Source organism: Elgaria multicarinata, chromosome 7 (assembly GCF_023053635.1).
Source record: "Elgaria multicarinata webbii isolate HBS135686 ecotype San Diego chromosome 7, rElgMul1.1.pri, whole genome shotgun sequence".
NCBI classification, from domain to species: Eukaryota; Metazoa; Chordata; class Lepidosauria; order Squamata; family Anguidae; genus Elgaria; species Elgaria multicarinata.
The window spans coordinates 26240760-26254558 of record NC_086177.1 but is presented as its reverse complement, the minus strand read 5'-3'; the positions used below and the strand labels follow the sequence as shown (position 1 = coordinate 26254558).

At 45.8% G+C, this 13799-nt stretch overlaps 1 protein-coding gene across 1 annotated transcript in view; it reads left to right on the top strand.

The window, feature by feature from the left end:
* Nucleotides 1–13799, top strand: part of DROSHA (drosha ribonuclease III) — a 105379-nt gene that overhangs the window by 124 nt on the left and 91456 nt on the right. Inside the window, exons 2-7 of the mRNA XM_063130261.1 lie at nt 2441–3301; nt 4991–5083; nt 6030–6255; nt 7940–8081; nt 9473–9624; nt 12038–12118. Of these exons, the coding sequence (XP_062986331.1) occupies nt 2445–3301; nt 4991–5083; nt 6030–6255; nt 7940–8081; nt 9473–9624; nt 12038–12118 (1551 nt within the window). The 5' untranslated portion in view covers nt 2441–2444. The remainder of the gene's footprint in view (nt 1–2440; nt 3302–4990; nt 5084–6029; nt 6256–7939; nt 8082–9472; nt 9625–12037; nt 12119–13799) is intronic.

The following is a 13799-nucleotide window of genomic DNA, read 5'->3' as shown; positions in this document are numbered from 1 at the left end:
GTCGGATCTTGGTGGCCATCTCCCAACTACTCCCTCGGTGTACTTGGAAAGAAGTGCTCTATCGCATTTCTCGAGAGATCCGTTACTTTCCCCTCTTATTCTTTCCTTAGAAGAAGAAAAACATCCTCTTGATTAGTTTGGGAATAGGCTCGCTAATCTTCAACGATTCGATTTTTCATCACTTTATGGTCCTCCTCTCCAGGTGTTGAAAGCTCATTCAGACGTGCACAGCAAACAACACGGAGGTTCTGTTTCTCTTTCAAAGTTGAACACTGAACGCTGACTTGGGAGTAAGCCCCATGTGGGACGTGCAGCACAATCCAGGGCATGTCTGCGTGGAAGTCAATATTCAGAGAGGCTTACTTGGGGTTGCAGCTAAGTGCTGATTGAACACAAGAAGAGCTATGCTGAATCAAACCAAGAGCCATCTCATCCAGCATTCCGTTTACACAGTGGCCAGACACCTAACATGAATGCAACAGCACCTTCCAAGTCATGTTCCCCGGCAACTAGTGTACATAGCCACACTGCCTCTGATACTGGAGGTAGCATATAGCCATCGGGACTAGTAGTCATTGATAGCCTTCTCTTCCATGAGGATCTGGCTGCAAAACCCACCTTCTCCCCAATTGTTGCACTTTTGTTCATGTGTAGGCCCAAAAGATGCAGAGTTTTAGCTTTAGAACTGGGTTTGGAAGATTGATTGCAGACCCCCCCCCCTCCACACACACACACACACACACACAGTTTTACAAGATTTCATGAATCGTCATGCATTTTAAATTATATTCTTTTGCCCCCACCCCCAAAACAGGAGAAATTCTTTGTACGCTTTCTGCTATAGATGGTACTCTCAAATGGTTTTTCTTTTCTTTAAACTATGCCTTGATGATGCAAATAATTACCTAGGGCAGGGTAGGCAACCCAACAGATATTTTGGGTCACAATTCCCATCAATCCCGGCCAGCATAACCAATAGTCAAGGATTATAGGAGTTGTAGTCCAAAACATCTAGAGGGTACTGGGCTGCCTAGCCCTAATCTAGACAGCGCTAGTACTTTTCTGTAAATATTCCTGTTACATTCAGTGGGATTTTAGATACATATGCTTTTATTTTATTTGTGCGTGTGTGTGTGTGTGTGTGTGTGTCTTTGGGGTTCTTCTTGGAGTTCTTCAGGTTATATACACACAAATACAGAATTGAAAGTTAAATTTAAGCATATGCCTTTAATATTTGAACTGACCATAGCTAAAGACTGGTCTATGAGCTGTTTACCCATTGTATGTTTATACAGTATTTATAATGCAATCTTAAGTCTGCTTAGTCTAACAGTGCAATCTTATATATGTCTACTTAGAAGTACATCCCATTGAGTTTAATGGGTACAGGATTGTATCCCCTGTGTTTTTCTATTTCCTCTCAAAGACTTCTGCTTATCTAGAGTGACCATATGGAAAGGAGAACAGGACTCCTGTATCTTTAATAGTTGTATAGAAAAGGGAATTTCAGCAGGTGTCATTTGATGCATGCAGCACCTGGTAAATTTCCCTCTTCATCACAACAGTTAAAGCTGCAGGCGCTATACTTGAGTGACCAGATACAAACCTGCACAGCTGCTAGGTTTTATTTTGGTTTTACTTTTATACTGTACTTTTAAATCTTATACTGTATTTTATGCTCTGTTTTGTGGTTTTAATTGTTGCAAACCGCCCACAGAGCTCCGGCTATTAGGCAGTATAGAAATAAATAAATAAAACCTTTGTCTCCCAGACATGGCTGCTGGCTAGCATTGAAAAAAATAATGCCTTGCCTAAAGCCACCTTGCAAGTTGACGGCTCAGATGTGATTTGGGAGCAAAAAATGAGAGCTTCAAAAATGGTGCTGGAAAAAAAGAGATATACAAAACTTTAATTAAATTCCCAAAGCATTTGGATGAAGACCTTCCTCAGGGGCACAAGAATTTAATTTATTTGAATGTTCCAAGTAAGGCAATATCGAGGCACCTCCAGTAAGACACCCATTGAATTGAATTCTTGTGCCTCTGAGGAAGGTTGTCAGAGCCACAAGAAACAGGCTGGGCATTCTGCACTATTGTTGTTCTTGTTGTTATTGAGATGTGCCTCTCTTTTGTTTTTATTTTGCTCACTTATGTTTGATGATACCCCACTTTTCCCCTCCGTCCTGGGGTGTGATTCTTGACCTGAAAATTTCTCATCCCTTGGCACTGATCTGACCCTAGTTTTCAGTATATGACCCAGGCGTCACCGAGGCAAAAGTGATTGGCACGTAAAGTGTAAACTGTTACTGTGAGAAACGTTTGCCTCAAAACCATTGCTGGCGCTTGCCTGTATGAATTCGAAATAAAAGGCATACCCAGGATGTGCTGAGAGGATAATAAGCCATTTGTGGTGTATAGCATTTTCTTTCCTTTCCTTAAAGATGCATGATGTCTTTCCACTCTGGGCGTGGGTGTCCCCGGGGCCGAGGAGGAGCTGCGGTCAGAGCTTCGACGCAAACCTTTCGCCCCCAGAACTTGAGACAGCTTCATCCCCAGCAGCCGTCGGTACAATACCAATATGACCAGCAAACGTCGACACCATCTAACTATGCGAGCCCTCCTGCTACTAGTTATGTAACTCCTAGGCCGGATTTTGTCCCGTATCCGCCACCCATTCCCCCATCGCCACAGAGTACTGTTGCCCAGTGTCCTCTGAGGCCGCCTTTCGCAGGTCATCAGGTGAGGCCAACTTTCCCACTCCCACCTTGCTTCCCCCCAGCTCCGCCCCCTGTCCCAAATCCCGGGAACCCCCCTGTTACAGCAAACACGACCGGGCAAAACACGTTCCCTTATATGATGCCGCCGCCATCCATGCCACATCCCGTGCCGCCACCGATAATGCCTCAACAGGTTAATTACCAGCCTGTGTACTCTCCGGCCTACTCCCAGCAGGCGTTCCCCCCTCCTAATTTCAGTAGTTACCAGCACAATGCCAACTCTTACCAGAGTGGCGCCGGTGCCAGCAGCAGTAACAACAACAACAGCAGTAGTTTCCGCCACCCGAGTCAGTATCAGGTAGAAAAGCCCCAACCTGAACGGAGGTCTCCGGAGAGGACCAAGCACTATGACCAGCATCGGCACCGGGAGAACTCTCACGGGGATCGGCACCAATCTGCCAGTCACGCCGATCGGCGAGATCGAGGGAGGAGCCCAGACCGCCGGCGGCAAGAGAATAGCCGGCACCGGTCGGATTATGTCAGAGGACGGACGCCGCCCCGTCACAGAAGTTACGAATGGTACAGGTAAGTGGCTTTGACTCTGCCATCGTGATACCCTGTCCTTCCTCCAAGTTAGCTCGGGGTGACGTACATTGGGGGTTTGAATTATAGAATCATACAATAGTAGAGTTGGAAGGGGCCTATAAGGCCATCGAGTCCAACTCCCTGCTCAATGCAGGAATCCACCTTAAAGCATACCTGACTGATGGCTATCCAGCTGCCTCTTGAAGGCCTCTAGTGTGGGAGAGCCCACGACCTCCTTAGGTAACTGATTCCATTGTCGTACTGCTCTAACAGTCAGGAAGTTTTTCCTGATGTCCAGCCAGAATCTGGCTTCCTGTAACTTGAGCCCATTATTCCGTGTCCTGCACTCTGGGAGGATCAAGAAGAGATCCTGGCCCTCCTCTGTGTGACAACCTTTCCAGTATTTGAAGAGTGCTATCATGTCTCCCCTCAATTTTCTCTTCTCCAGGCTAAACATGCCCAGTTCTTTCATTCTGTTTTATCATTATAAAAACTTTTTCAGGTGGGTTAGAAGAAGGGTTAAGTCTGCTTTGACGTTTTGGGGTAGGCTCTTGACCTGTGCATGACTTATTGCAGTGGTAGGTTTGTTGGGTAGGAAACAAGGGATAGCTGGATTTGATTTTTGGGGCTTGTGGCATAGGAAGAGCTACAGTTTTCAGCTTGAAACGGGAAGAAAGAGGAGTGTTGGATTGCTTGGTCCCTACACAAAAATGGGTGCTGCAAACACCCACTGAGTGCAGAGGCAATCCTGCATGCCTCTGTCTCCCACCCCAATCTGGAAGGCAAATGTGGGAGCACGTCGTCTTGTTCTGCCTCACCATCCTTTGAGCATTGATTGGATGCAGATGGAAGGCCTTGTGTCTCTGCCTTGTGTCTCCAGCTTGGAGCTAGAAACCGAGGGTTGTTATGGCTCTATGCATGCGCCCAGATACCCCAGAACCAAAACAAATCCCAGGCATCAGCAGACCACCTTAAAGCATACCTGAAAGATGGCTGTCCAGCTGCCTTTTGAATGCCTCCAGTTTGGGAGAGCCCACAACCTCCCTAGGTTCCATTGTCATACTGCTCTAACAGTCAGGAAGTCTTTCCTGATGTCCAGCTGGAATCTGGCTTCCTGTAACTTGAGCCCGTTATTCCGTGTCCTGCACTCTGGGATGATCTAGAAGTGATCCTGGCCCTCCTCTGTGTGACAACCTTTCAAGTACCTGAAGAGTGCTATCAAGTCCCCTCAATCTTCTCTTCTCCAGGCTAAACATGCCCAGTTCTTTCAGTCTCTCCTCATAGGGCTTTGTTTCCAGACCATTGTTCATCCTCATTGCCCTCCTCTGAACATGCTCCAGTTTGTCTGCATCCTTCTTGAAGTATGGTGCCCAGAACTGGATACAATACTCAAGTTGAGGCCTATCCAGTGCCAAATAGAGGGGAACCAGTACCTCACATGATTTGGAAGCTATGCTTCTATTAATGCAGCCCCAAATAGCATTTGCTTTTTCTTTTCAGCTCCATCACGCTGTTGGCTCATGTTCAGCTTGTGATCTACAACAATTCCTAATTTTGCTGAGCCAAGTATCCCCCATCTTGTAACTGTGCATTTGGTTTCTTTTTCCTAGGTCTAGAACTTGGCATTTATCCCTATTAAATTTCATTCTGTTATTTATGTTATTATAACACAATTTTAAACTCTTGAAGGGACCGACAGAGGGAAAGACACAGGCACCGTGATAGCCGTCGATCACCATCTACAGAGAGGTCCTATAGAAAAGATCACAAGAGAACAGGAAGGTAAGGTGGGAAACTTGGCTCTGAGAACTATTGGGGAGCCATGTTTTTTTTGTTTTTTGTCTTCATGAGATGATTTTATCAGACTAGACTTCACCAACCTGGCATCCCCCAGTTGTGTTGGTCTGCAACTCCAGTGTTCCAAGCCAGTATGGCCATGTTAGCTTGGAATACTAGGAGTTGGAGTTCAACACATCAGAAAGTACCTTTTGACCTGAGAAATGGCATACAATAGAAGGGAGTTTCTGGTAAGATTGTCAGAGCCAGTATAGTTTCTGGGCCATGATGATGATGCCCCATTATGGGTCCCCACCAACCTCTCGTCTGCAGGAAACAGAACACATAACAGGGCCTCAGATGAAGAACAAATGTTCTGGGCAGATTTATATTGGAAGAGACAGCCTACCATATATCCTAGCCCTGTGCTGTTTAGGGATTTGTAGATAAGAACCAGCCCCTTGAATTGGGCTTGAAAACAAATCAGAAACCCTTGAAGTTGTTTCAAGGCTGGTGTGATACAGCCTATAAAATGCAGCCCAGATAACGGTCTTGGTGCTGCCTTTTTGCACTAACTGTAGTTTCTGAACACTTCTCAAGGGCAGCCCCACGTAGAACACATTACAAACGTGAGGTGATTAAGGTATGGACTATTGTGTCCAATTCTCCAAGAGTGGACCTCCAGCTGAAGCCACCCCTGCCACCTGACCATCCAGGAGTGGTGTTGGATCCAAGAGCACTCCCAAGCTGTGTATCTGACCTTTCAGAGGGAGCGCTGCTCCCTCTAGACAAGGTTGCGTTTCCAGTCCAGGATTGGCATTTCTCCTGACTGATAGGACCTCTGTCTTGTCTGGCTTGAGCCTCACGTTATTCACCCTCATCCGTGCATGTGTGAATTGGGCCCATTTCTGCCACAGAAGGTGGACTTCTCTTCCCTTCCCTTCTTATGTAGCCGATCTCCCAGCCAAGACCGAAAGAGACCTCGCTGGGAAGATGACAGGGAGAGGTGGTCAGAAAATGCCAGTAGAGAAAAGAGTTACACCTCCATCAAGGACAAGGAGCCAGAAGAGGCTGCCATTGAGAAGAATGAGGAAGACGATGAGGACCTGTTGAAGCCTGTTTGGGTTCGTTGCACCCATTCAGAAAGCTACTATTCAAGCGATCCGATGGATCAAGTAGTACGTATTTTGAATTCTGGCAGCTAGTGGCTTGCGTGCTTATTTATTTATTTGTTACATTTATGTCCCGCCTTTCCTCCAAGGAGTCCACGGCAGTGCACAAAATCCTTCTCCTCTCCGTTGTATCCTCACAACAGCCTTGTGAGGTGGGTTAAGTTGTGAATCGGTGACTGGCCTAAAGTCACCCAGTGAGCTTCCATGTCCGAGTGGGGCCTAGAACCCCTGTGTCCCGAGTCCCAGTCCAACACTCTAACCCCTACACCACACACTGACTCTCATCTTTGGCTTGGCTCCTTAATTTAAGGAGCAATCCATGTTCAGACAGAGAAAAGTCCCAGAACTCCCAGCAGCCACCAGCCAGCATGATTGACTGGGGCATGATGGGAGTTGTAGGACTTTTTTTGTCTTAAGTAGGCAGAGGATTACGTCGTTAAGGAAGCTCAGGGAAGGAAAGCTGCCTGCTTCTTCTGCAGCTACTTGCTCCGCCTGAAAAGCCTTTCTGGAGCACTAAAGGGTGCTCTCTTGAACAATGTGGCATGGGACGGGTGGGGTGTGAGGCGCTGCTGCAGGAGGGGGAGAATTGCCCCAGATTAACTGGACTTCTGGTGATTCCTCCCAGAAGTGCAGCTATATTCAGGAGCACCCCACCCCATGACTGTCTGGACAAGTTTTTTGGGGTGCGCAGATAACTGCAGAGAGGGCAGGAGACTTTCCTTTACCTTAGGATTCAAGTTTAGCTGCTGTTGCTTCTTTTCATGAATGGATATAAGTCCCATTCAGACAGATGCGTTAGGGCTTGAAGTGTGTAGAGAGTGAAAGTCGTGCTGGCCCTGCCCCCTGCATCCCCGGGCATGCTGGCTCCACCCACCCCGGTTCAGACCTCACCATGTTGAAACTAGCACAAGGGCTGCTGTTAGGTTGTAATCCTATATCCACTTACCTAGGGATAGGTCCCATTGGATTCAGTGGGACTTAGTTTTGAGTAGACTTGTATAGAGTTATGCTGTTAGTTACACGGCAGAAGTGTTTTTCTCCATGACCCGAAAGTATTTGTAGACAGAGTCATAAATATATATGACTATTTCCTATATTTAATGCTTGGGCTATTTTTTAATGCTTGATATATTTTTTGCCTCTGGTGTGTGCTAGAGTCTCATAAATTCAGTTTTTAAGAGATGATGAGGTTGTTAAAGAGATTTAACATGCTTATGTTCCGTCCGATACTCTTTGGAAGATGGTTTTTCAGGAGACAGTTAAAATCGCCGCCATACGCACATACACACACTGACGTTAAAAATAAAAATCAGAATTACATGTTGAAAAATCAGATTTACATAGTTTGAAATCTGTTTTTATAATTTTTTTAAAAAATCCACCTTAATTTTCTCCCCTCTGTTAAAACATGCAAAGCAACCATGCCAGGCAATCCTAAACATGTCAACTCAGAACTAAGTCTATTGAATTCAGTGGTGCTTACTCCCAAGCAAAGGTGTATAAGGTTGCACCCGAAAACCCTTCTCACTGACTTGCTAGCTCCCTAGGAGTTTTTGACAGGGGCGGGGGGAGACTGTTTTGGGGATAAGGGTTGGAGTGACTTGAGCTAGATGTTGTCAGAAGGTTCTTATCCTTTCAGATTATCCTTAACTTCTTTTCCTGTCTTTTCTTTTTTGGTTGTACTTGCAAGGGAGATTCCACTGTGGTTGGAACAAGCCGACTCAGAGATTTATATGAAAAATTTGAAGAAGAATTGGGAAAGCGTCAAGCTAAGGCCAAAGCTGCCAGGCCACCATGGGAACCGCCCAAGACTAAACTGGACGAAGATGTTGGTAAGTGCCGTATTGATAAAGGCTACACCTACGAGAAAAGAGCTTGCTATTTTATGGCAGGAATAGGCAACTGGAGGCCAAATCTGCCCCCCTGAAGGCTTTCAATTCGGCCACCAACTGAGTCCTGCTCCCCCATCTACTCTTACACATATGTACCAGTTGCTGGGGAACATGGGTGGGAGGGTGCTGCTGTGCCATGTCCTGCTTTGTTGATCCCTGGTTGACAGCTGGTTGTCCATTGTGTGAACAGAGTGCTGAACTAGATGGACCCTTGGTCTGATCCAGCATGGCATTCCTTATGTCCCGTTTCCATGCCACCTTAGCTCTCTGCCACCTCACCTCTCCAGGCCATAAGAAACTAAAATGAGCACTGCAGGTTCCCTACACTTGCTGTAGGCGTGTGGCTGCAGTCACAAACAGACCAATCATTGATTATGAGTAAGCTTACTTTGGTATTAGTATGTATTGGAGATCTACAACTTTAGTTTGGATTTTGATTGTCTCACCCAGGGGTCCATGTGGGAACTGTATATACAGCCACCTCTATTTCTGTGAACACAGTGGATTTTTTAAAAAACAACAACCATAAAACACTACAACACAAACCCCTTTTCTCCACGCCTTCTCCATTTTGATTGCTCTGTGCTACAATATGTAAGGCACTTTTAGCCATTCCTATCTGTCGGCTCGTGCAAAGGGTGAGTTACCCTGCCGGTGACTCTGTACTCCTGAGGTGCTCACATGAAGGGGAACCAGGAATGCGCTATTCTCCTTACACTTTGCTGTGCGCTGGCCCTGTTTCTGGAGTGTTCTCTGCTCCAGCTCCTAGAAGGCACATTTGTTCCAAATAAGGGTGACCTGGGGGCTGTCCAAAAAGGCACCTCCCACTTTCTGTCTGGAACCCATTTTCTCCTGCCTCTGGATGGGAATGTCAGGCGTTTGTCTCCACCGTGGCCTACGGATTTCCGTTTGGCGACAATATCAAGATGGGCCTTCTCTGCAATGATCTCCCCTCTAAGTTATGTCAGGCCTCAACGCTGGCGCGTTTTAGGCATTTATTGAAAATGGCTTTCATCATGAGTTATCATTGTACAAACCTCATGCTATTAGTGTGTGTGTGAGAGAGAGAGTGAATTCTCCCCCCCCCCCTTGTTTTGTTTAGTTTTGGTTCTTTTGTAAACTACTTAGGGACTTTTTCAAATGATTTTTTGTGTGGGGAGGAATTCAAATGTGTTTTTTCCCCAAAATATATAAATATTTTTACTAAAGGAAGAAATAAATGAATAAACAGGTTTAGCATTTGGCCAATATATGGCCTTATTGGTGTGTGCGGGAGGAATGACTGGGTAGTTTTCCTAACGTCCCATTTTGTCGGCATCCTGGAAACTTAGGGAGCTCCAGTGAATCCGAGTGCGACTCGGAAGACGACAGCTGCTCCAGCAGTTCGGATTCGGAGGTCTTTGACGTCATTGCGGAAATTAAGCGCAAGAAGGCACACCCGGATCGTCTGCACGAGGAGCTGTGGTACAATGACCCTGGGCAGGTACGGCATGCGAGGAAGTGAGCCAAGACATTTGCCCCAGGCCTGTACAGCTTGTGACCTACTGAGTCCAAAGCAGTGGGACTTAAATTAATGGGGACTGATTTTATTGGTTTCAGTGGGTTTAAGGCCTAGTTTTCATGAAGGTGCAATCCTGTGTCTGGGCAGGACTACTTTAGACAGTAGGTGCAGGTTCGTATGACTGAATACTCCATACTACAAAAACCCCTGCATATAGAAAACTAGATGTCAGGAAGAAGCCTTGTCTCTCATGTGAGAGGTTTATGTTTAGACATATAATTCCCCCCCACCCCCGGTGCAGGCTAAAGTAGTACTGCCCAGATACAGGTTACCATTTTGGTGAGAATTAGGCCTTTAGACCAACCTGATGCGGTTTTGATTGGGGCTGTGGGGAGCTGATCCCCTAATGGAGACTGCTGCCTCAGAGCTGTTATTAGCCACAGTGGGGGAAACATACAGGCGCTATATGAGTGCCTGTATATTTTCCTCTCCATGGCTAACAGTTCTGGGTCGGAGAATCAGCATATGGGAAGGGGTTAAAAGCTTCTGCTGCAGCTGTGGTCTAAATTGATCGGTGGAGCTGTGGCTAGTCTTAGCAAAAGAAAACGTCTCACACATCTCCATCTCCAAGATTGGTTTAGTCTGGCCCTTAGTCGTGACCAATTGTGGCACACACCGCTGCAGGGTATGTCAGGGATTGCTACGCTAGGTGGGGTTTTGTTTGTAATAAATAGAGCTTCCAAGTTCAGGGGCAGTGTACCTCCTAAATGCCAGCTGCTGGAAAGATGAGGATGGGGGTGGTCAAAGAGCAGAAGACCACTGTTGCCTTCATGCCCTTTTTGTGGACTTACCCGTAAAAACAAAATGATTGTATACAAGCAACCAAGAAATTCTAAAGAGTACACGGCTGCTATAATTAAGGGCACAATCCTATCGGATCTGCCCTGGGTATTCGTAACCTTCTGAATTCGGAGACTTACACTGTCAGGTATGCTTTAGGGTGGATTCCTGCATTGAGCAGGGGGTTGGACTCGATGGCCTTGTGTGCCCCTTCCAACTCTGCTATTCTATGATTCTATGACATTATTATTATTATTATTATTATTATTATTATCAACATTTATATACCGCCCCATAGCCGAAGTTCTCTGGGCAGTTTACAAAGATTAAAAGACTGGACATTAAAAATCAATATACAAAATTTAAAAACATAAAAACAGCTAACATTTAAAACTATTTTTAAACACTCAGCCAGGCCAAAGCTAGTTCTAGAGTCAGTTAAAACTCAACATATGCTGTTAAAGGCCTGGGAGAAAAGAAAAGCCTTGACCTGGTGGGCCACCACAGAAAAGGCCCTCCCCCTTGTTGCCATTTTGGCTTGTCTAGCTGAAGCGTTGGGGAGGGGAAGGAAAGGAGGCTGATAAAAGCTGGGGATAGGTCATATCCCTGCTTCCTCAGTTGCCTTTCCTCTCCTTCCCGCCCACCTTTATGTCCCCTTTCTCTCCTCTCCGAGCTCGTGTTTGCAAGCTTGTAGAGGCAGCCGGCATGATTCTCTCTGCGAGGGGGTAAGGAGCTCGGACCTCTAGGTCAGAGCGCTGTCTCCACCCTTGGATCCAGCAATCCCAAAAATCCTTTCCCTCCCCCCCAATCCCCAGACACTGTCCAGGGCCATAGGATTGCTTTCCACACCACTCAGTGCTAGGCATATAACAGATTGAAGAACGGGGGTGAAAGGATGGCTTTTATCATATACACACACACACACACACACACACACACACACACACTTTTTATATTTTTGGATATGTGACGTAACATTAAATGTTATACGCCTAGCAGTTGTGTGCCATGTGCATCATTTTTGTTTGATACTTTCCAACTGCTGCTTCCTGTATTGTTCTTCTAACAAGCCAGAATCTGGAAGCCAATTGCAAATCTTGGCTTCTATATCCTGGCTTGTTAAGAGGAGAGTCAAGCTAGGATTCTGGGTTTGGACGTAACACAAAGCTTTGTATGATTAGTAAGATCCTGGTTACTGTAGCTCAGGGGTGCCAAACCTTAGGCCTGCAGGCCCAATCTGGCCGGCTGGTCATCCCAGACTGGTTCTCTGGAATTCCCCAGATGGCCCCACACCCTTTCCCCTAACTGCTCTTTCTTTCTTTCTTTCTTTCTTTCTTTCTTTCTTTCTTTCTTTCTTTAATATTTATTTGTTTGTTCCTTAACATTTGTAAACCACCCAGTAACTGGAATTCTCTGGGTGACATACAAATAAATATTTGAACTAGCTTTGATTTGCGCATGAGATTTAACTGTTTAAAGGGATGAACTTTCATGCGCTAAACTTAAAATCTCTCTTCCTTTCTTAACTGGTTAAACTCTTATAAATTTTTGACAGATGAATGACGGTCCCCTATGCAAGTGCAGTGCAAAAGCCAGACGAACAGGAATAAGACATGGGATCTACCCCGGGGAAGAGGTAACTGTGTATGAATGTCACCGTTGCATGAAATAAATAAATAAATACCCCATTTATTGGCATCACTTGCTTGGAGTAGGCCTGTTGGATGAAATTTAAATGAAATATCCATTATGTTCCATTAGAAGTATCCATTATGAAAGCATGAAATAGGTGGAAATGGGTGTGGATCCTATAGGAAAAAAGGAAGGAAAGGAACCTCTCGTGCAAGCACTGAGTCATTACTGACTCTTGGAGGGACGCCAGCTTTCGCTAACGTTTTCTTGGCAGGCCTTATAGCGGGGTGGTTTGCCGTTGCCTTCCCCGGCCATTATTACCTTTCCCCCAGCTAACTGGGTATTCATTTTACCGACCTCGGGAGGATGGAAGGCTGAGTCGACCCGAGTTGGCTGCCTGAAACCAGCTTCCGCTGGGATCGAACTCAGGCCGTGGGGAGAGTTTCAGCTGCAGAAACTGCTGCTTTACCGCTCTGCGCCACACGAGGCTCGGATCCTATAGGACATTCTGGAATATTTGGAGTATCTTGCAACCCTTCTTAGGTGGTCCTTTTTCCCTAACACAAAATTTAACAAAGATGCTTTAGTGCAAGGATGTAGAATGTCAAGTCTGAAGACCAAATCTGGGCTTCCTGAGGTCCCAACGCAGCCCTCCAGAGTTTCCCATATGCCCTATTCCCTTTTTCCCCACACCAGCGATGGTTTGGTGGTTTCGTGGCTTTTGTTTTCCCAATTCTAAAAAGGTTGAAATACCTCTCCTAAAGTTCAGCGGCTGCAGCAAGACCTTTAAGTTAAAATATGCCAGTATTTTTTAAAAAATATTTTGGTCCACCGCTTTTGCTTCAGCCCCACCCACTACTAGAATGTGGCCCCTCGAAAGAATTTGGCCCTCGGCTGAAAGAGGTTCAATGCATCAGCGCAAACTCTTGTGGGCTTGTTCATTTGGGGTTATTTCTCTGAAATAAAAAAGCTGCTTATATCAGTAGATGAGTGTTAGATTTCTGCTAAGCTTGACTTAATAAAGGCGCTGTTTGAAATAAAAGAACAGAAAATGAGTAATCTCTCACCACCACCACCACCCCGCCGCCCCTTGTCCATAGCAGCAGAACAGGTAAATTGCCTCAGCATAGGCCTGACAGCAAGCTGTGTCAATATGAAGGAAATGTTATTGTTCGAATAAGATGGGTAATTTTTGACTCCTTAAGGCACAGGAGCTCTGGTTGGAAAGGAAGATGGATGAATGAGCATGTGGTAACTAAACACCAGCCCCCAAACTCCCTGGTTCTGCTCTCTGGACAGTGCACAATTAAAATCATAAAATACAATCAGTATACAATAAATTTAAAATGTTAAAAGTTTAAGAATGCAATGTAAAATCAGATAAATTACAGTCCAGGGACAGCCTGTATGAAAGGGTAGGTTTTTAGGAGGCGTTTAAAGGATGCTACATTTTCTGCCTCCCGAACCGCACGAGGGAGGGTTTTCCAGAGGGTGGGGCCTGCTCTAACTCCTGCTTCCTCAATACCGGTTTTCCTCCCTAGGCCATCTCTTCCCTTATCCTACGTTCGCTCATTCCGCTTGTGTTTAGCTGTTGTCTTTTGTGATCCCTTTCGTCATTATGTAAAGCAGATATGTGCTGGGTTTGGTTTGGTTTACTGCCGCCTTCCCCAGTCCGGTGCCCTCCA